The sequence below is a fragment of the Euprymna scolopes genome, chromosome 11 (genome assembly GCF_053919585.1).
Source record: "Euprymna scolopes isolate OS-2025 chromosome 11, ASM5391958v1, whole genome shotgun sequence".
In the NCBI taxonomy this organism is placed as follows: domain Eukaryota; kingdom Metazoa; phylum Mollusca; class Cephalopoda; order Sepiida; family Sepiolidae; genus Euprymna; species Euprymna scolopes.
In genome coordinates this window covers 102,128,486-102,150,900 of record NC_136492.1, presented here as the reverse complement: position 1 = coordinate 102,150,900, position 22,415 = coordinate 102,128,486, and the positions used below count along the sequence as shown (strand labels likewise).

At 38.8% G+C, this 22,415-nt stretch overlaps 1 protein-coding gene and 1 long non-coding RNA gene across 2 annotated transcripts in view; one reads left to right on the top strand and one right to left on the bottom strand.

Annotated features, from left to right (window-relative positions):
• The window catches only part of LOC145288018 (uncharacterized), a 262,452-nt gene that overhangs the window by 35,252 nt on the left and 204,785 nt on the right, over nt 1-22,415 (top strand). The window lies entirely within an intron of this gene.
• Nucleotides 1-22,415, bottom strand: part of LOC145288013 (uncharacterized) — a 156,051-nt gene that overhangs the window by 4,596 nt on the left and 129,040 nt on the right. Inside the window, exons 3-5 of the mRNA XM_080136017.1 lie at nt 20,852-20,879; nt 7,177-7,323; nt 2,496-2,735 (exon numbers count right to left, since the gene is read on the bottom strand). Of these exons, the coding sequence (XP_079992143.1) occupies nt 2,496-2,735; nt 7,177-7,323; nt 20,852-20,879 (415 nt within the window). The remainder of the gene's footprint in view (nt 1-2,495; nt 2,736-7,176; nt 7,324-20,851; nt 20,880-22,415) is intronic.

Sequence of the window (22,415 nt, the reverse complement as noted above, 5' to 3'; positions counted from 1 at the left end):
ATTTACATAATCACCACTATTCTCTATGCACTTTTGCCAGCCTCTTTTTATGCCTTGGTCGTAAAAGTCCAGAGCACACTCACATCTCTGTTACCACTCTGGAATCGATGAACCCATCTCCTAATTGTGCTGAGATCAATTGCTTCGACTTTGTAAACGTTCAACAAGCGCCAACGCATGTTGATTGCTTCAAATTTTTTCTACATGGAGGAATTCAGTGAAGTATCTCTGTTTCTGATGCACATTCATGACAGAGGTTGCTTTGTTAGAGTCTCGCACCATCAATATTTACAACAGAGAGATCAAACTTTCAGGTCATGAATACATAAGTTTAATCATTATCACAATGCAATTTACAATCCCCTCTGATCCATTTAGACAGAATAAAAAATAGAAGGTATTGCTTCTGGAACGTCCCTTGTATATCTATCTATCTATGTATCTATAAAAGTGAAAATGTCTGTGTGTGTGTCTGTCTCTCTGTCTGTCTGCTTACTTTCCTACCAAATAATTCTGTCAGTTTTCAGCCTACAAACTCGAGATTTGACATAAGGAGTATTGAGCTTTGAGTACATCTTTTGAAGTAGTTTTCGGCCAGAAATTTGGCTGTTAAGGGGTCAAAGTTTAACGATTTGACCTTTGAGAACTCTACCAAACTTCTCCGTCAATTTTGGGTCAAAACATTTGAAATTTTAGATATAGGTTACTTTGACATGTATAATTTGATTTGAATCCAAAACAGTAAATGTTAAGGGGTCATAATTGGGGTGAAAGTTAAAAAAAAATTGATCTCTGCAGTCTCTAACAAATAAGTCAGCCAATTTTGGGTCTAAACATTTGAAATTTTACATAAAGGGTATTCAGACATGCAGCAAGCTTTTTAATCAGTTTTTGGTTGCTAAGAGGTCAAAGTTGAAAGAGTGTAATTTTGGCTGCCAAAAGGTCAAAGGTGAAAGAATGTACCTTTACAGACTATCAAACTACTCCGCCAATTTTGGATCTAAACACTTAAATTTTAGATGTAGGTTGCCTGGATATGAGTCAAACTTTTTAGCATATATACGCATATGCACATAAACTTATGAACAGTACATAGGGCCCGAGGAAAGCCGGGTTGAACTGCTAGTATACATATATACATATATATCCTTAATTTTATATATTTACTAGAAGATATATTCTGCGTTTCTCGGTATAAAACGTAATGTTAAATTCCTTTAAAAAAATATAGTAAAAAAACAGAAAGTAACTGAGAGATGTGCATGCAAGTATTATATTTTTTCTAAACAGTTCACTTCTTCTAAGTAAAAAATATATACTCGAACTGAGATAGAAACCAAAACCTAAAAATAGTAGGTCCAGTACGATAACTATTAGACCAGCTCGACATGATTTTTAAAAAAGTGTTTTCAAACCTACTTATTCTTAAAATAAGGAAGCTGTCATGTTTCACAATCGTGCATGCAGAGTCATGAAACAGTTAAAAACAGTTAAAAATTTGATGACCCCTCCCCCCACGTACAATTTTTTCTATTTTGACCCATTAGCAGCCGTTTTTTCCGGATGAAAGTCGATTAAAAAGTTTTCCACTTCTCTGAACCCTCTGTATACCAAATTTCAAATCTGTAGATCCAAAAATTTGTTGGGTATATAGGTTGAGAAGCACTTTCACATACAGAGCCATTCTCACTTTTATAGATATATAGATTAATATAAGTCTGACAAAAGAACCACTTGAATAGAAAGTTTTTCAGCATCTAGGGACCTCTACAATGAATGGGTGGAATTTTGCTGCTTGTTAGGTTACGTTGGGGTATTTACGTTGAGGGAGGCACAAGTGCTACAAGTTCATCAGAGCACATCCCATTAAAGTACTTGTCAAACACACAGAGGGATGCAACATTGGGGCGATGGGACAGGAGTTGGATCTTGATTGGTAGGACAAAGCCTATTAGATTGGAAACTCTTTTTTGGACTCTGAGGGAGAGATTAGTAATAGATGCATCAGCCCAGATGTAGCAAGGATACTCCATGCATGGACGAATCGTAGTTTCGCAGAGATACATGACACTGTCAGGGGTAAGTAGTTTTTTAGCACGGTAGCGGGAGCCCATCTTATTTACAGCAGCCTTGGCAATGTCTTCTATGTATTTGTTCCAATTCATGTTGGCTGTGAATGTTAGGCTGAGGAGTTTGAACAATGAGCTTTCAGGTAGAGTGTTGTCAGTTATGGCAATCGGTGATTGAAAAAGGTTTTCTTATAATTGTTAAAAGGAAGAAGCTTAGTCTTCTTTTGTAATTTTTTGAGATTAGTAAATAATTTCTATAATTTTAAATGAGTTTAGTAAAAAAACAAAAAACTGAATCATTCATAGAATGAATAGTTTGGATTACATCAATCAGCTTTTGAAAAGGTCGTCGATCGTCAAATCCAAATATAGTTTTAGAAATAAATGTTTGTAAATTGTGTTGGATATGAAATAAAATTTGCTTACCTTCCCAAGTAACTTTGCCGTCTTCGTTATTGTCTCCAAGTGCATAATATTGCATGCTGTCGTGGATTTCGTCTTGTGACATTCCCATACGCGCTCCAATTTTCTCAATGTCCTCTTTTGTGATTATGTGATCGTTATTTGCATCTTCCAAGGCGAACCACTCTCGAGCGCGGATTGGGTCGGTATCTGGATAACTCATGGCTATGAGGTAATCAGGGATGAGATCTATTACACCGTTCTCTGATATGAAAAAATGGTGTTTGTTAGTTGGGAGTATAATTCAATATGGTGTCTTTTAAAAATATTAAAGAAAAATTCTGTATATGCATGCACATATGCAGAGGATAATTGAATACAAGGTCTTTTAACAATTTTAAAGAAAAATTGTGTATATGGCAATATAATTCAATATGGTGTTTTTTTTACAAAGAATTCTGATTTTTTTGTTTCATTTTACTTCAGTCGAATTTCTCAAAAATTAAGGAGACTCTTTTCTGGGACAAACACTTGATCTCTGCATAAAATGCATAGATATTCGAATATTCCATTAAAGTTATCCTATATCTCTCAAACACTGAATTAGTAAAGAAGTTACAAATGTTAATTTTCCTCTCTCCAATGGACCATTTTAATATGTTATATATTTCTTTGTGGCCTCTTGGTCTTACTGGATTCCAGGACAAGAATTCATCTAGTCTGGTGGAGTATCCAGCTTCATACTGTTACTTAAAGTAACATCACTTGGATAAGGTGCACCATTCCTTGTAAAAGCCAGTGTTGGTTAGCCATAGTGAGGAGATATTATTTGGGTTGCAATTTTATTTTGGGTCGCTATGTGATTTTGAATATTTAGTCAGGGTTTACTTGTAGAGAAAAGTCCCCTCATACCAGGTTGTCCTGACAAATCCTTGTGCGGAGAGACCTTAGACACTCGATGCATGTGTATATTTGACGCATGAAAATAAAACAATAAGAAAAATACTTTTATTTTTTTTTATTTCTAACTAGCAGGACTACCTGGCATTGCTCGGAGCAAAAGTGTGACATAATTTCTCTCTCTCTCTCTCTCTCTCTCTCTCTCGCTCCCGTTTCCTACCCAAACTTTCTTTTTCACCTAGACACTTCCTTTCTGTGGACACACACACACACACACACACACACACACACACACACAGACCTCGAGTGTAAGTAAATAATAAATGTAATAAAATAAATCCCAAAAACCTGTCGCATGAGAATCTTTCACCTTTTTGTTTCATTTTACTTCAGTCAAATCAAGGGGACTCTTTTCTTGGACTAACACTTGAACTTTATATGAGATGCATAGATAATCGAATATTTCATTAAAGTTATTCTTTACCTCTCAAACACTGAATTAGTAAAGAAGTTGAAAACATTATGTCCCTCTCTCCAATGGACCATTTTAATATGTTATTGTATATCTTTCTTTGTGGCTTTTTGGTCTTACTGGATTCCAGGACAAGAATACATCTAGTCTGGTGGAGTATCCAGCTTCATGCTGTTACTTAAGGTGACATCAAGATGTACCATTCCTTGTAAAAGCCAGTGTGGGTTAGACATACCAAGAGATCTTATTTTGGCTGTGAATACTATGTGATTTTGAATTACTTGTATGGAAAACTATCCTCTTTCCAGGTTGTTCTGACAAACCCCTGTATAGAGAGACCTTAGATATATATATATATATATATATATATATATATATATATATATGGACAAAATAATCTGCAGACATTCCAATATATCGTGCAGTGACTATGAAAAAGATTGCCCCCCCCAAAAAAAATGACACAATACTCTACCACTTAAAGTTATTCGTTTACCTTTTTAGTTTAAATTTAGCTTCACTTTAGAGATTTAATACAATTAAATAATTTTGGTGTAACTTGTTATCGTTTTATACTGCATCCACTGTGTAGAGTATAGGAGCGACCAATAAGACGAGTCCGAAAAAAGTGGAACACCAGTCGTCATGCGGTGTTATAAATTCAGTGCTAGTCTCGGACTCGGTAGACTTTTAAGTCCACTTTACATGGCGCTACGAATAGGATCCATTTCTACAGGAGTTATTTTTACCGGATTATTTTCTTACTGAAATCGGAATAGTAATGGCGTTAGGACAATGCAATGATGAACATTACTTACAACTTGTTCAGCAGTTGATGAATTTACAGAAAGAACACCATGAGCCTCACGCCGGCAAGAAAAATGCGTCAAACCGACCCCACACTAAAAAACCGTTCAGACTTATGGTCGAGGATGGTTACACTGACAGGGACTGGGCGATATTCATCGACACATAGACCCGCTACAAACAAATGTGCAGTTTAACCAACCCGATGGAAATGTGCAATGAATTAAGAACAGCTTGCTTGAACGAGGCAAACAGACTTGTTCGAATTAGTATGGCCTGAAATTCTCAATATAGCCACAGAACAGCTCCTACGACATATACGACTCGTTGCAGTGAAAGGTCTACATCAAGAGACAACGGATATGTCAACTCCTCATTTGCAAAGTAGCCTAAATGAGCATTCGACGTTTGGTTCAATCAGGTCTGAGAAGGAACCGTCTCGAGAGAGGAAAGAATCCAGAACCCCTCAAAATAAACTGGACATCACACTCCAATGGGCTAAAAGGATGAAAGAACTCAGATACCATAATTGCAGAATTACTGGACACTTACGAAAAGTGTGTTGAAACCCAAAGAGGTTGACAATGGAGTCAACGAGTGATTCAACACGACACCAGTCAAAAATACTGTGCAGCAGAGGAGGAGGAAGACCAGCGTTTGGTGAACAATTGCATGGAGCAGAGGTAGATTCAAAAGAAGCCCCACCCTCTATAAAAATCAAAGTATCTTTGATACCAGAGTTCCATGCTGAATTTGAGCATGCTTTAGATAAAGGGACTTGATGTTGAATACACCATATCCAGGCTATTGCAGATACTGGTGCTCAAACATGTTCGAGTGACACTGAAACACTGGAAGTATTGGGATGCACTAGCGACATGCTAATACCAATTACCCATAGGATACATAGGATTACAGACGACCTACTACACATTAAGGGAATAATTTTTACACACATTAAAGTTGGTCTTAAAGAAACCAAACAAGTCGTTTATGTATCAGAGAACATGTCAGAAATTTACTTATTTGGGGCGGCACTGAAAGACTTAGAGTTAATCCCTCGCAACTTCCCTTACCATTTATTGGAAGCTGATATGTCAACCGCAAATAATGGGATAGAACCATGTGGATGTACACAAAGAGAAATGGTTCCGAACAAACTTACAAGAATCCCGTTTACCTCTATTGGAAATAATAGGAAACGTTTGGAACAATGGTTATGGGAGCACTTTAAATCAAATGCATTCAATTCCTGCCCCCATCAATCATTACAAGTGGCGTTAGGGAAACCACTAGATATAATGATCACGCTGGGAGCGAAACTATCGGCTGTACATACCACCATTCCTGTGCCCCATCATTGAAAAAAGGTGAAAGAAGATTAAGATAGGGATGTTACATTGGGCATCATCGAGCTAGTACCAGCAGGTATGCCTACAGTGTGGTATTCGAGGATGGTGGCTGCACCAAAAAAGGACAGGTCACCAAGAAATATGGTGAACCTACAAAAATTGAATGCCGCAATGCTGAGCGAAACCCATCCCACTTCGTCCCCATTTAACCAAGTGTCTGTTGTGCCCATGTGAACCAAGAAAATAGCTTTAGATGCCTGGAACGGATATCACAGTTTACTGCTCTCCGCAATGGCCTGAGATGCAACCACATTCATAACAGTATGGGGCCGTTATAGGTGCCTTGGAGCACTCCAAAGTTTCCACACCTCTGGTGACGGGTACACTTGCTGGTTTGACAACATTATGGTAGATATGCCCCAAAGCATTGATGATACATTTCTCTGGGATAAAACTATGAAATCTGCTTTCTGGCACACAGTGGTCTATATCACCCATTGTGGCAGAAATGGAATCGTCTTCCATCCCGATAAGTTTCAATTTGCCGGCTTTTTGATAACTGCGGATGGCATAAAGCCAACTAAAAAAATGACTGAAGCCATTCTCAACTTCCAGACGCTGACGAACATCACTAGTGTCAGATCGTGGTTTGAAATGGTCAACCAGATATTGTATGCATTTTCACAGGCCGATACCATGTCCCTCTTTTGAGAATTGTTGCACATGAAGGTCAGCAAATTCTATTTATATACTACTCTAAATGAGCTTTTTGAAGAGTCAAAAAAACATTGTTCAGAAAATCGAGGAGGGGTTAAAGCATTCGAGATGAACAGGGCAACTTGTGAAAAGACAGGGGATGCCTATTGACCTGATCTTGAAAAGATCACAGCTATTGGTAAGAGGAAAACAGACAGAAGGAAGAGAGTTCCATAAGTTTGCAGTTGTTAGAAAGGAGCTACTGGAATAGGAAGCTGTATTACAATGAGGTATCAAAACGGTGAATTGATGGAGACAACTAGACCAACGAGTCAAACGAGCTGGAACAAAGGAAGCAGAGAATAGATCAGACGATTCTAAAGAACTTACATCATAATAGTATTTATAGAAAAGACTCTATAAGATAGAGTTTGTAGAAGAGAAGAAAGGGCTTTAAAAGAAGGAAAACAAAACTCACTGTTTAAATCTCTGTTTGCAAGAAAAGCATCTACAGCAGGTTTGGAAATAGCTGGGTCGTATTTCATCAAATAATTAGCAACTTCCTTGTGAGTGGCTTTGCCGTCTCGGTTCATGTCAAAGAATCTGCGGAATCGATTTTGCAGAGCTGAAAAACAAAAAAGCAATAAAGAGCCTTAATTTCACGTTTTCTTAAAAAAAAAAACAGTTATTGTGCCGAATTAAATTAAATTTGACAACTTTTTCATAAACACGTTTATTAAAAGTAATTTACGTTTATATACGCGCACACACACGCATAAACACACGCGCGCGCGCACACACACACACACACACACACACACACACACACACACACACACACACATATGCCAATTACTAACCCTAAGTCCACGGAGGTGGTGATCAGGAATTTCGGAATATTTCAGAAGTGGTGGTTAAGACCTTAAATTTGGATTAGTCTCATTTACCGATCATCATTTTCATGAGTCGCATTTTCAACTTGGTGTGGATTGCAAACCCACGTGACTTATTTTTCACCATTCCTTCCGATCTAGAGCAAGTTCGTTGATGGACGCCCAACTGTTGAAAGGTGTTCAATCAAAAACATTTTCTCTCCACTTTCTCTTTAGCTTTCCTCTACCTCTTTGGCCTTCTAACATACCCTCAAAGCATAACTTTGACAGATCAGTGGTTGATCGTTTGACATGGCCAAAATTTTTAAGGGTTTTAGGTTTTATTTTATCAAATAGAGGGGGTAGGGTACTAGTCTGACGGAGGGTGGATATTTTGTTGTTGTTTTTTTTCGATCAGGCGATGAACCATAATGAAACGCATTACATGATTTTGAAACACCTCAATGTGATTGGCTAGTTTTTTAGTCCACGTGATACAATCAAGGCCATATAAAACTACTGGGAGGACATAAATTTAATAAACTTTTACTTTAACAATTATTGGCACCCTTTTTCATTTTAGAATGGTGTCGTGTTTTTGGAAAGCCGCCCAACCCAGCCCGATTATGTGTTTCAATGTTGTCTGGTGATCAGTTTATGCCCTAAATAAATGAATTGGGTGACCTGTTTGATAGGTTTACTGTGAATCGTCATGTTGTCTTTTACAGATCAATATGGCAAGCAAAATGGCTGTTGTACGAATTCGTGTCTAAAATTATCACCGTACTTAGATTAACAGTTCTATTTAAAGTGGAGATGCGTTTATTGAAAAGTGGTATTAGAAAAGAATAAGTTATATATATATATATATATATATATATATATATGATTGTTAAGAGGGATGAAATCCAACGATATGAAAAATAGATTGGAGGTGGAAGGACCTGAACACTCAACATTTGCTCATTGACCATCCCTCTTGAAAAAGCCCGCATAAATCGGGCGAAACGTTGAGCGTTCAGGTCCTTCCACCTCCAATCTATTTTTCATATATATATATATATATATATATATATATATATATATATATATATATATATATATATATATATATATATAACTTATTTCTTACAGATATCATCACACATGCATTTATTTAAAAGAAAACATACATTACTGCACCGTTCAATGAACTCAGCAGATATGAACACACCAGACTTATTCACGGCCTAAAGACGATTGAATGAATCAATCGAAAGTACTCACAAAGAACGGAACATAAAACCTACAAATCCTGCATATGATAATTTGAAAAAATATATTCGATGCACTCGACGAAAAATTAAAAAGAGGTTCTTCTTTGGGTTAATATGCCGTTAAATTGTCTGTCGCACTTTGACTATAATGGTCGTCAACATCAAGTCTCTTTTCTATCACTAGTTAGAAGGCACAAATATCTTTTCGTTTTTCTTTACACGATTGTCAGTAAATATTCCAACAAGCCAAATTTCAAACTGCTCTGTATGCCAAAATTAACGCTTATTTATATGATTCGCTTTCAACTCATTTGCATATTAAATTTACCATTACAATGCCCTAATCCTATTCATTATCTTCGTACACACATTTAAAAGAAGTTCTTTACTAAATCAATGATTATTAGTTTCAAAAATTGTCAGTAATATCATCTGGGAGGTTTCGCATATCTGGACTTGCTGGTGGCAATCTTTCACCATCTGATGACTCAGTGCTGTTGCTTTTGCAATCGGTTTGACTGCTTTACTACTCTACAACAGGCTACAAGTCCTTTACATGTCATGGGATCCCATGCCACCTGTACATCACAAGCATCAATTACATGACCCATTCTAAAACGAGTTGTGCATCTTCCACCAAGAAATTTTGCCCATACTTTATCTCTGATGAAGAAGAATGATTGCTTGCTCTCAATTATATCTAGTAGGGGCACCACATTTTCATACAGGGTAGTTATGAATGGGGCTATGCCAATAGAATATTCTTATCATTGTTTTGACTCTCGAGTATATATATGACACACTTAGACACAGTTAATCAACCGAGAACCACATCACTCTATATAAAAGCATATAAAATATTAATGGATACACACTCGAGAGTCAAAACAATGAAATGAATATGCTGTTGTCATAGCCCTACTTATGAATTGCATCAACTAGTGCAGTAGAATGCAACATGCCATCCTTAGACATTACATTGTATGAATAGACAGCATTTAGCATGGAGCTGTGTTTGCTTGGGTACGGCACAATCATGTTGACACGCCAGTTCTCGGCAGATCACAGAAGTTAAGCAACGTTGAGCCTGGCCAGTGCCAGATGGGTGACCATTTGGGAAGGCTAGGCGCTGTATGTACCTTCTGAAATGTTGGGTGTGGGGCCAGCACTCTCATCCGGAAAAAAAGAACTCGCTACAAATGCATGTAAAAAGTTGGAGATGGCCTATGCCCCTCCAGGGGCTCAAGGCTATGGATGTTTTTCCTGGCTTCACTCTACTATGCCATTTACTATAGGCACATAAACACATCGGTAATGGATCTAATATTCCATATTCTCGTAAGCTGCTGAAACTTTTGCTTGGCAACTATATAACATATTTACTCACTAGGATTTATATACGGCATAATCATGTGGACACACTGGTTCAACATGCATAGTCATTATGATATATATAATGTCATATATAAATCGTAGTGAGTAAGTTATTAGATCATTAAAGTTGAGCAACTTAAAGTCTGGTCATGAGTGACCATTTGAGAATAAAAGGTGCTGTGTGTGCTCTTCGCTTACCTTCGCATTGTTTCCAGTTATCTTAGATTTCTCTTTGCCACTGGAATCAAGCAGTGCCAATTCAGAAGAGCTGTGGTTGAAGATTGCACAACTGTTGCTCCATAGTTACACATGCAGCCACCTTTACAAGGGGTATCCATTGTTTTTGAAAACTGAATGGAGACCATGACTAAGTGTAATCCATTCAGGGAATCGGGTAGCAACGCTACTTGGTGACTAGTATATACCAATTGATGATCGCTTACCAGCAATCAGTCTGAGAGAGATTCGGCCAACTCAGTGGCCTTTTATCTGTCAGAATGAGGTATTAATACTGCACAATAATTAGCATAGCACAACCATTGTTTCACAATTACTTGTGCAGTCACGTTTACAGATGGTATCCATTGTCTCTTAAGACTGAACGCAGATTATAGTTGACTCCAATCCGGTACACTCATCCTATTCAATTTGATTCTTTAACTTTGGACAACCTTGTGATTTCTGCTATGCAGTTTTCCTGCAACTTCTTTAATGCATCCTTGATATCAATAATTAATTCAAGAAAAACGTGCTAATCTTCTCAAATCTAACTTTTACAAATTTGATTTTCAAATGTTTTATTTTCGATTTGTGTAAATAATCCGATTAATGTTTTCTTTCTTTTCTTTTTTTTCCGCTGGACAAGCGTGAAAAGATTGCATTTGAAAAGATGCAGAAAATACAAATTCATGAATAAAACAAAATTAACATGAAAATTTTGCGATTTTGCCCTTTCGTTTCAAGGCTTTTGTAATTGAATTCAACTCGAGTTCCATCAAGTTTTGCTAAACAAAATCCCTGATATTGCTTATAATTCGATGATGGGATGCAATGATCTGGAAATAGGGATAAGGTCGTCGAATTATTAATTTGTGATGATTTATATTCTTTTTGCATACACAAATACGACTTTTTTGTTGCGAGTTTTTGAACACAGAATTCAAATGATTTGTTATCCTGATATCACTTAACACCTGATCTTAAGTCTAACCTCCTAGAGAGGGAAATAATATAAGGGAATACTATGGTAGAGGCCAGATTTATAGAGGGGAAAATCTGAATAAGGAGTTAGACAGCAAGATATGTGCTCACATTACATTTAAATTTCTGTATGTTAGTACAGTCGTCGCACGAAGATCAGGAAGGGAATTCTACAGACAAGCAGTCCGTGAAAAGAAGCTATTAAAGTAAAATATCTTAATGGGATTTAGGGTTTAGAGTTAGCCATTGGTTGATTTAAAATTCTATTGATTTTGTCTCCCTTTACCCCCCTTCCCCCCTCTCTCCAGCATATATGAGATAAAAGAGCATCAATTTCAGCAATTATTTTGTATTACAATTATTGGAATGTTCAGTAATGGGCTGGTCGAGTCATACTCAAAACTAAAAAAAAAAAAATGGTACTTGATGCCCTCTTGCTAAACACTCAGCATTATAAGGTGAAAGTCAAGGGTAAGCGGAGTAATTTACATCCCAGTGTAGTAACAATGAAAAGGGAGTCTTCAGGTCGGCCTCAGCTATGGTCAACCATTTTACTAGGTATGTAGTTTTAGAATTTTTGTTCCATTTTATTTCAGTCGAAATTCTCAGAAGTCAAGGGATTCCTATTATTAGATTCGGCATTAAATAACTCGGGAAAGTTTGATATGTTGTAAAACAAAACCAAATCAGTCTTTCTCGACTTTTTATTCCATTTTAGAAGGTGAATATCTTCTACATTAAAAACCAACCTTGTGTTGAATTTTTCTCTCTATGGAGGCAAGTAAATGGAGACAAGGGGGTATTTTATATCAAACAATATTGAATGACAACTAAATCAAGAACCCACAGCATTATATCCACACAAATATATCCCTAGTTTGTGGTATCCATCACATTCAAACGCACTAACCGGAAGTGATTAATTTGACAAATAACCACCCATATGACAAGAACAATGACTGATCTAAGATCATCGCATTCTGCACATCCGGTTCCGGTGACACTTCAGACACTGAAAACATAACCAGAAGTAATCTCTTCAACAGACATGACGCATCTGATAGAAATAGATATATTTGTTTTTAATGGATATCTCTTCGGACAAGTAATTAAGCCACTTAATGTAAGGAGCTAAAAATACGCCTTCAAGGTAAAAAAAAAAAAAAACAGCAGCCAACAATAAGTGTTAGATCGATAGATTATGACTCAGAAAATAGCAATTTTTCACCTTTGTTAGAGAAATCGCTTATGAAATGTGAGGACTAAAGGACAAAATTAGGAAAGTGAGAGTTATGAGACTGGTGATAGTGAACTGAAGATCCACTTTCCATATACATTTCGTCTCATGTGATAAATCTTTTCTTGACTGAAACAAAAATGTAGTAGGCAAAAAAAAATAAATAAATAAATGTTCTGTCAGCAACAGTACAACTTCAAAATAGTCAATATCGCCCACCTCCAGAAGAGAGGGAATTCCTGTCCGTGATAACCGTGGTAAAAGAAGACACACTCCAATCGCCAGAAACACCCACACACACAGTTTGCAGGACACTGCCGACTCGTCTCTGGCCTCCTGCTTTTATAGTGGCCGGGAATTATCCATTTGCATAATCACATGAGACAGAAACGTGATTTTCCGAGAGTTGCATGGGGTAAATGCTAATAAAAACCCCCAGACGCCATCTTGGAATTCTCTTTTTCCCCCCAACTGGTGACACAACAGACATACCCGAGGTAAGCTCTTTTTCCCCTCATTTTAGTTATTGCTGCTTCTGCTACACTCCCCCCTGATCTCATGATCACAAATAGGGCAGGGGGGCAGTCGTCTCTGTCTGGTACTTCTCCGAAGAACCGGAGGCAGCACTTCCTCCCTGCCATCCTCCTCATCGCCATTATTGCCACCAGTCTGCTCCATAGGCGGTGTTTCGCAATCAGGGCAGGGGGGCAGTATTCGTTTCTGTCGGGTACTCCTTCGTAGAGGCAAGACGGGTGGTCCTTCCTCCGCTTCTTCAGTATGTACATTATATGGCTCAAAATCCTCTTCGTCGTCCTGCATCATACTCTCTGTCTTTTCAGAAGACATCATACTGTCTGAGTCTCCCTCTTCCTCCGATGTAACAACATAATGGCAAGGGCGCAAATCCTTCACGTGACGAGGCACACCGTCCACCAAAATTGACTGAGGGCTGATCACCTTGGTCACCTCACCCTTGCCGAACCTCGTGGTACATCGATTTTGCGGTCTTCTGACCCATACGCGATCTCCAACCTGGTAAAAGCTGTTCTTGGGACCTGGGGACGCAGTTGCGAGATTGGTCTCCTTTACTCGAACTTCGTATTGATAAATCCTATTGGCAGGCGCAGTGGAGGGAGATGTGTCGTCTCTTGGTGTGATGTTATACCAGTAGACAGCCTCCTGTATGGGACAACACATTCTAGCCGCTATTCATTTCACTGTACGATGACATCGCTCCGCTATGCCATTCCCGGCTGGAGCGTATGCACAGCGGAATCGCAAGTGAACTCCCCATTTACATGCAAATGCTTGGAACATATTGCTGCAGAAAGCTGTGTCATTGTCTAAAAGGAGTTCATGCGGCGCGCCACGCTCGAGGAACACTGCCTCCAACTGATGAATCACGCTTGCCGAGTCCTGCCTTGCCAATTTCCTCCAAATGGAGAAACGCGATGGACCACAGTCTGTTAAAGTTAAAAAATGGAAGGTGCCATAATGCGTGATATCCATTCCAATTCTCTGCCAATTCTCGTTAACTTCCAGCTTTCCCTTTTCCCACCTGACTGGCGCTGGGTCAATGGACTGACATTCCTCGCATTTCTGTATGACCGTTCTGACAGTTGCTTTTGTCGTGGTTGGACATCTTCTCCTGACAAAGTAGGTAGTGCGTCGCACCCCCGGATGTCCACTATCTTTGTGAATAGCCATGATTTGACTCTCATCCAGCTCGTCTGTGTGGACTGCGCATATCACTGGGTCAAGACCGTTTTTCTTTTTCATTGCCTCAAACCACCGCTGTGGCACTCGTGTCAGTCGGTCAGCAATGTTTCGTGCTGATGGAACCAGCGTCACATCCACTGTCAGCCCGTACTCTTTCACGAGCTCCTTAAGAGTGCTTAATCGCCTCCTAATAAGCATCTCGCTTGCTGCTTTGGTGCGTACTCGCGCCTTTCCAGTTAGCGTGTCCGAGACCCAATGGTATACGCAAACAGAATCTGTCTTTATGTGTAGCACCTTGCTCTGCCACTGGAGAGCCAAATTGATGCCTTTCAATACGGCATCCAGTTCAGCCAAGTTGATATGTTGAGAGTCATCTTCAGGTTGCAGCCAACATGCATCTTCCAGCACAGTTTCACACATCTCCAAGGCTGCCCCAATTGCTAGGGAGCTAGCATCGACCCATACATTCAGCTCTTTGCCGTCCACACACCAATTTCCCTGTGCCGGATCGTTCTGCTGTGCAGATTTTAAGGTTTCGAACATCATACGATGTAGTACGGCGTCCCTTGCTTCATCATCCCAGCCCTTCGTCACCGAACTTACTCTCCTTCTGAGTATTCCGCAAGCCACACGAAGCCAACCGCACACCGGAAAGTGCCCGACAAGTCGACCACACAGGGAAAAGATTGTTCGTCGCGTAACAATACTGGGAGCCTCCGGAATTGCATTTCCTCGCTTCCACCGCAGTTCATTGCGTTCCATCCTGACTGCCAATCCCAGCACCCGTGCACCGTCCTTCAACTGCTCCGGGTTCTTGCACTCCAACCCGAACTGCGCGAGGTGTTCTCTCACACGGGTCGCGGGCACCACATCTTCATTGACAAAAATGTCATCAATGTAAGCAGATGCTGCGCGGCTTATAACTTCTTCCTGAGATAGTACTTCGCTGACAATTGCTCTCATTATCAAGGGAGCCACATTCAAACCAAACCCCAGACGGGTCAGACAGTATTTTTTCCCATCGATTTCCACAGTCTGGTATGGCCACAGTGTCTCATGGACCCGGACTTGTAGGTATGCTCTTCTGAGGTCCAGTAGAGACACGTTAGCACCTTTTTGTCTCCACTCACGCAGCTTAGCCGCACAAACATCTGCGTTGGCCGTAAATGCGTCTACGTAATGATTTAGCTCCCGGTAGTCCATTACCGGGTGCACTTTGGCTTTGTTCTGCTGTATCACAGCCATCAGGGGAATTAGACCTTTGGGGGGTCCCAATTTATCCTCTGGGTATGGCACGAGCCAACCATTATCTATCCATGTGTGGAGCTCCTGCGTGTATTCTTCACGAATTTCTGCTGGCACTGGGTACTCTGACACTCGATTATGCAGCCTTTCAGGGGGGTGGTCCACAGACCATTTCCACGATGCGGTCCACGTTCGGTTTTGATGGTCAAAGGTAGCAGTGAAATCTGGTTCATCGATAGAAATGGCTGCGCATTTAATACTTTTCCTGGCGCCCAGCCGCACTGATCCTGTAGGCTTGACAACGACACCTCCTAGAGCTTTTATGGCGTCGATCCCTAGAAGCAAGTCAAATCCCAGTGGCTTGCCATGCACCACCAACACATTGACTCTGGCAGACACACCTTCATCAGTGGATACAGAGACCGTTCCAACACCGCAGCACGCATGGGACATTCCACCAATTGTGTTGACATTTACGTTTGTTTTTCTCCAAGACCGGCACCGGTCTGCATGTAAAATTGTCCTGGAGCATCCTGTATCAATAAGCGCCAAACATCGCGTCCCGTCAACATGGATGCTTATCACCGGGAGCGTCGTGTTCACATCTTGGTTGGGAAGGAGACTGGCGCTTATGCGTCCTCCCCTTGCTCGTTTCCCGAGCAGTTCCGAGCCCAGTGTCCACTCTCACCGCAACGGTAACACCGTGTTCCACGTTTTCGACAGTCCCTTGCAAGGTGGCCTTTAATATTGCATTTGAAACAGGTCACGTTAACAGGATTATTCTGGGCTCTGTTGTTGGGTGAGCGTGTGGCCGCAACCACATCCTGATTTTGTTCGCCAGTCGTCGTCAAAATTCTCGCTCTCGACATTAGCTCCCCCATGGTCAGGGCTTTGATGTTCGGCACCTGTTGAAGAGCAATTGAGATGGTGTCAGGGAATCCAGTGACAAAAATTAATTTTGTGAGTCTCTCTGAGCTTTCTCCTGTGAATCCGGCCAATCCAACCAACTGCCTGATTTTGTTGGCGTACACATCCACACGTTCACCAGCCCATCTAACCATAGTTATTTTTCTATATGCTGCAAACGCGTCATCAGTAAATGCCTCCTTTAATCGAGCCTCAATCTGGTCTATTTTCTTTTGATCGTCCTCCTCCATTTCCATGTAGAGGGCCAGTGCATCGCCTTCCAGGTATAAAGGTAGCAGACTCGCTACGTCATCCACCTGCTGAAGTTGTGCGACAAGTCTCACTTTTTTCAGCCATGCTACAACGTCTCCCTCGCCAGAGAACGGCTTGATAATATCACTGCTTATCTGCACCTTCGCCATATTCGGGCCGAAATAGCTTGAAACAAAAATGTAGTAGGCAAAATAAATAAATAAATAGATGTTCTGTCAGCAACAGTACAACTTCAAAATAGTCAATATCGCCCACCTCCAGAAGAGAGGGAATTCCTGTCCGTGATAACCGTGGTAAAAGAAGACACACTCCAATCGCCAGAAACACCCACACACACAGTTTGCAGGACACTGCCGACTCGTCTCTGGCCTCCTGCTTTTATAGTGGCCGGGAATTATCCATTTGCATAATCACATGAGACAGAAACGTGATTTTCCGAGAGTTGCATGGGGTAAATGCTAATAAAAACCCCCGGACGCCATCTTGGAATTCTCTTTTTCCCCCCAACTGGTGACACAACAGACATACCCGAGGTAAGCTCTTTTTCCCCTCATTTTAGTTATTGCTGCTTCTGCTACATTGACTAAACAAATCACATTACCAATACTAGATACAGTTCGATTACTATATCAAGAGACACATTTTAACACTATCTCTTTGACTGGTGTTCGATCCCACATCGATAATGAGAACAGTAGCAGTACTCAAAGTTAAATTTTTGCTATGTTACCAAAGTGACTGTGCCGACAACAGTAATACCCCTTATTTTGTTGAAAATTTGACCAACCATGACTGCAAAGAAACATTTAACAATTCGCCAAATCAACTTTTCTTAACAACCAGTTTTTTGTTTCTTCTTGTTCTTGTTCTTTTCCTCCTTTCCTTTATAATTCCTGTGAAACTACTCACGTTTACAATAGCCCAGTATACATGTATGAACTAAAGTCGAACACACGTTAGAAGAAGGGAAATTTCCCCGAAATATCATAAAATATAAACCTTTATATAGTAAGAATACAATGCAAGTATAAAATATTAAAAAAGCATATATATATATATATATATATATATATATATATATATATATATATATATATATATATATATATATTGTATTAATAAAGGTAAATCTGCAAAACGGTTTTTTGGTCCACCGACTTAGTCGGATTTGGACCTTAGAATTCACTCTCGTCCATTCGTCACCAAAATTCTTAATAGCTACTCATTACATTTTTCTGAAATTTTACATGAAGTTACAACTATTTAAGGGAGGAAATGTAAGATTCTCGAATTTTTTATAAAAAATCTGGTTGTGTCATAAGGGGGCCAAAATAGCACTTTTCGGGACACATAATCTTTTCCGATCATTAGATTTTGTAGAAAATTACCCAAAAGCAAAATCACATGGATATACACCTGGAAACGTAATATTTGATCCTGGGAAAATTCTAGTTGTGTCCCGAGGGGGTTAAAAGGGATCAAAATGGCCAAAAGTAGCTCTTTCTGAGACATAGAATCTTCCAATCATTAAATTTTGCTGAAAATTACCCAAAAGCAAGACCACATGGATATACATCTGGAAACATAATATTTGACCCTGGGAAATTTCCAATACAAAACAGAATACAAAACTGATTTTGAAATCTAGTGGGCTATATCCTCTCATCTATCTTACAGTTTTTTTCTCAAAGAAAAGACGTTGCTAGCATTTCTCTACTCTATCTGTACTTTATCATTAATCTTATGGCAAGTGTTTGACTGAGCTTCACTCTATGGTCTCCCACTCTAAAATATTCACAGCAAAATCATGTCAAGCTTCAACCACTGTTAATAAATTCCTTTTCCCCCACTGCTGATCCAGAACTAAGCAGAACTTCCATGAGCAAAGTTTCTTTCCCTTCCCTGATCAGTCATGAAATACAATACCAGGTGCAATGTTGTACACACGTGTTAACATGTAGACGCCCGGGATGCAACACAGTGTTGCAAGGAACATAGGGCAAGTAATAACTCAACTTCTTTTTTGTTAAACAATGGCATTTATTTCCGAGTACTTTCTCCATGCTCCTTCTCTCTGACTGCTCGAACGTCACCCACACCTCTAACATGATCGTCCTCTCTAACATGCTCTCTCTACTTTTATATAATTTTTATTTTTCCTTTCCATGACGCCATTTTGCACACGCTCGGTATTTGCATATAGCCACCATACACGCATCCACACTCTGTTACACAGGAGGCTGCTTTCTGTCTGACTATAACATTACTATTTTCAAGTGAAATGTAAACAAACTCTTGCTGAGCAGTTCTCTTAAACAATCAATCATCGTTACTAAACACCTCTGTGGCTTACCATCTACCAGTTCAACCCAACAACCCTTATCCTCGAATGGCCTTTGGGCCTTAATAAGCAGTCACCCGTTTGTAAAAGCAAATATCCGTTTTTTCTCAGAATGCCTTTACATGCTTACCCACAAAGTGTGACATGTGTACATTCATTTATTCAACCAGATCTTCGTTCAACATGTCCAGAAAACCCGCATGTGATTGCAATGAAGAGCAGATATCAGTTATCTTAAGCTGAAATAATGAATCAGAACTAACTCTATTGTCAAGATGCACACCACAAATTCATAGCCATGTCATTCCTCTGCATCTTCAGAAATACTGAAGTAGCAGGAGCCTATCCTTCACTGGGATGCAACATAGTACTACTAACAGTTGTTGTAATAAAACATAGCATCTTGACTCTTATCCCTGCCAGCTTCTTTCTAATGCACATCTTCGAAGTCGGCCTGAAAGTCAACACTAAAGTGTAGTTGGATGTGCTGAAGAGTGTGGTGATCCTCTGGTGCAATCATGTGACCGTTGGCAGACCCTGTGTGTGACAGCAGGACTTGATGCTGGCCCACAAGTCCAAAGGGACCCAGGCTTGGCTTCAGAAGTTCTACGACTGTATCCTTTTTTCACTGGCCTCTTCCTTCCCCGAATTGAACCTGCTGGACTACTTCGTTTGGCCTTACATGAAGAACATCACCAACATAACCTCCCACAACACCAAAGCCAGCTTGATCACTGCCATCTGCCAAGTATTTGCCAAGCTCCCGCTAGAACTTGTGGAAAAAGCATGCTCCCAGTTCCGGACCCGTATCAAGGTGGTGATTGAGGCTGAGGCAGCTACATTGAATATATGTCAGCTTCACTACATAATCAAGTTATCTGAATTGATTTTTTCAATGGAAGTTTTGAAATAAAGATGTAGTGTTGTTTTTTTTAGGGCGGCACTTTTATTGTTCCACCCTGTTCTTCTCTAGTATCTTTGAACATGTGGTAATACAAGTTTCCTGCTGTTTTTACACGCAGTCCTTTCCCTAAATTAGAATATTCTAACAAGAATCCATTTCTAATATTTGCCATTAAGTTATCAAAGTGAGAACTGCCCATTCCATTCAATTCAATTCATTTGGCAAAACAATAAAACAATAATGCTTCAATTTCCATGTAAGGGAAGAATGGTAAAACATTTACACAGAAGAGGATACAGTAACTCAGCATCTGTCCAAATTCACTTTGAATTGTTGTGTTGTTGGTGCGCATTACCTTTCTTGGAGGTCTATTTGAAGGTCCAAGGATTCTGATTAAGAAAGCAACTCTCATTCAACTTAATCGGATTTGGCGGTGAGATAGTTCTTGTAAGACCCTTGTAGACCTCTTTCTGGTGCAGGAATGAATAATGGATCTCAGCGCTCAAGGAAGAAAAGGTAAACTTTTTGGAGTCAGCTTACAGTAGGACAGATCCGATATACCCTGCTCTATTCGAGTAGCTAATCTTTAAACTCTTTTCAGATGATCTGGATATCACATAATAGATATAGAGCAGAGGTTTGGACATCAGTATCATAACAGACCAAGAGTGAGTTTTCAGACAGAATGTTGTATGAAAAATAGAATTTGTTAGCAGCCTGAATGCAATGTTTAGATGACTTGAAGAATGAGTCGACTAGATGGCACTCCAACTAATATTGATAGCAATCCATCCAAAACAAAAATAAATATAAAATAATAACATACCTTCAATGTCCTCTATTGTGTAGCAGGGCTGAAAGGAAAGGAAAATTCTTTATTATCTTAATTGATAATTGATAAAAAATACTGAAATAAAATGAGTTAGTTATAGGAACTTTTGCAAATACATTTAGAACTGAAGTTGCGTTCCAAAATATATTGTTTTATATAAAAAATTTTAAAAAAACTAGTAGAATGGGTAAAATTGATTCCCCAAAAAGAATATGTCTACACAACTTTTATGTGATACTAAACCTTATGTTTAAAATCATCATTCAAATTTTATCACAATCTATTAATTTAATATCTTTGGAATGACTAAAATTTAAGCCTTAAACTAACATGGTTATAAGAAGAAATTGAAATTCAGGTATATTTGCTTCATTGGTGTCCATTGATATGGATCAAATTTAATGCAAATCTGAAATATTTGATATTTCAAATGTCAGGTTTTGCCCTGATGTCCCCTAAAATCCTTTAAAATATTTATTAGAAACCGAAAAATCTATTATTATTTTATCTCCAGCATTTTGTTTGTTTTTGTCACCGAAGAAGAATCAAAATGACTAGTGATACTAATTAAACATTAATTTTTTAAAATTTTGACAATAAAAAAATTGTTACAAAAATTGAAATGAAAATTTGTTTGAAGTGTAATCAAGCAGAAGAATTCTGTTATGTTTAACAATATTTGCTTAAATAAAAGATTGCTGACTAGATGCACACACACACACACACACACACACACACACACACACACACACACTATATATATATATATATATATATATATATATATATATATATATATGAAATTGTTTCTGTGGTGTCTGTGTGTATACATTTCCCTACCAAACTACTCTATCAATTTTCCGTCTACAGACTCGAGATTTGACATAAGGGATATTGAAATTTGGGAAAAATCTATTTAATCGGTTTTCGACCAGAAATTAGGCTGTCAAGAGGTCAAAGTTCAACGATTTGATCTTTGAAAACTCTACTAAACTCCTCCTCCAATTTTGGGTCTAAACACTTGAAATTTTAGATGTAGGTTACTTGGGCATGGATTAAACTTTTTCATTTGATTTGAGTACAAAACAATAAATATTAAGGGGTCAAAATTGGGGCCAAAGTTTAAAAAGATTATCTCTGCGGTCTCTATCAAATTACTCAGCCAATTTTTGGTCGAAACATTTGAAATTTTACATAAAGTGTATTTAGATATAGGGCAAGCTGTTTAATTGCCGATTTTTCGAAAATTATTAAAAAACTGTTCAACAAATGTTGGGACTAAACAATTGAAATTTTACATAAAGCGTATTCAGACATGCAGCAAGCTTTTTAATCAGTTTTTGGGCGAAAATTTTATTGCCAAGAGGTTCAAGTTGAAAGAGTTTTGAAAGAGCTTTGCAAACTCTACCAAACTCCTCTGCCAAGTTTCAGTCTAAACACTTGAAATTTTAGATGTAGGTTACCTAGACATGAGTCAGACTTTTTAAATATATATATATATATATATATATATATATATATATATATATATATATATATGCACATAAACTTATGAACA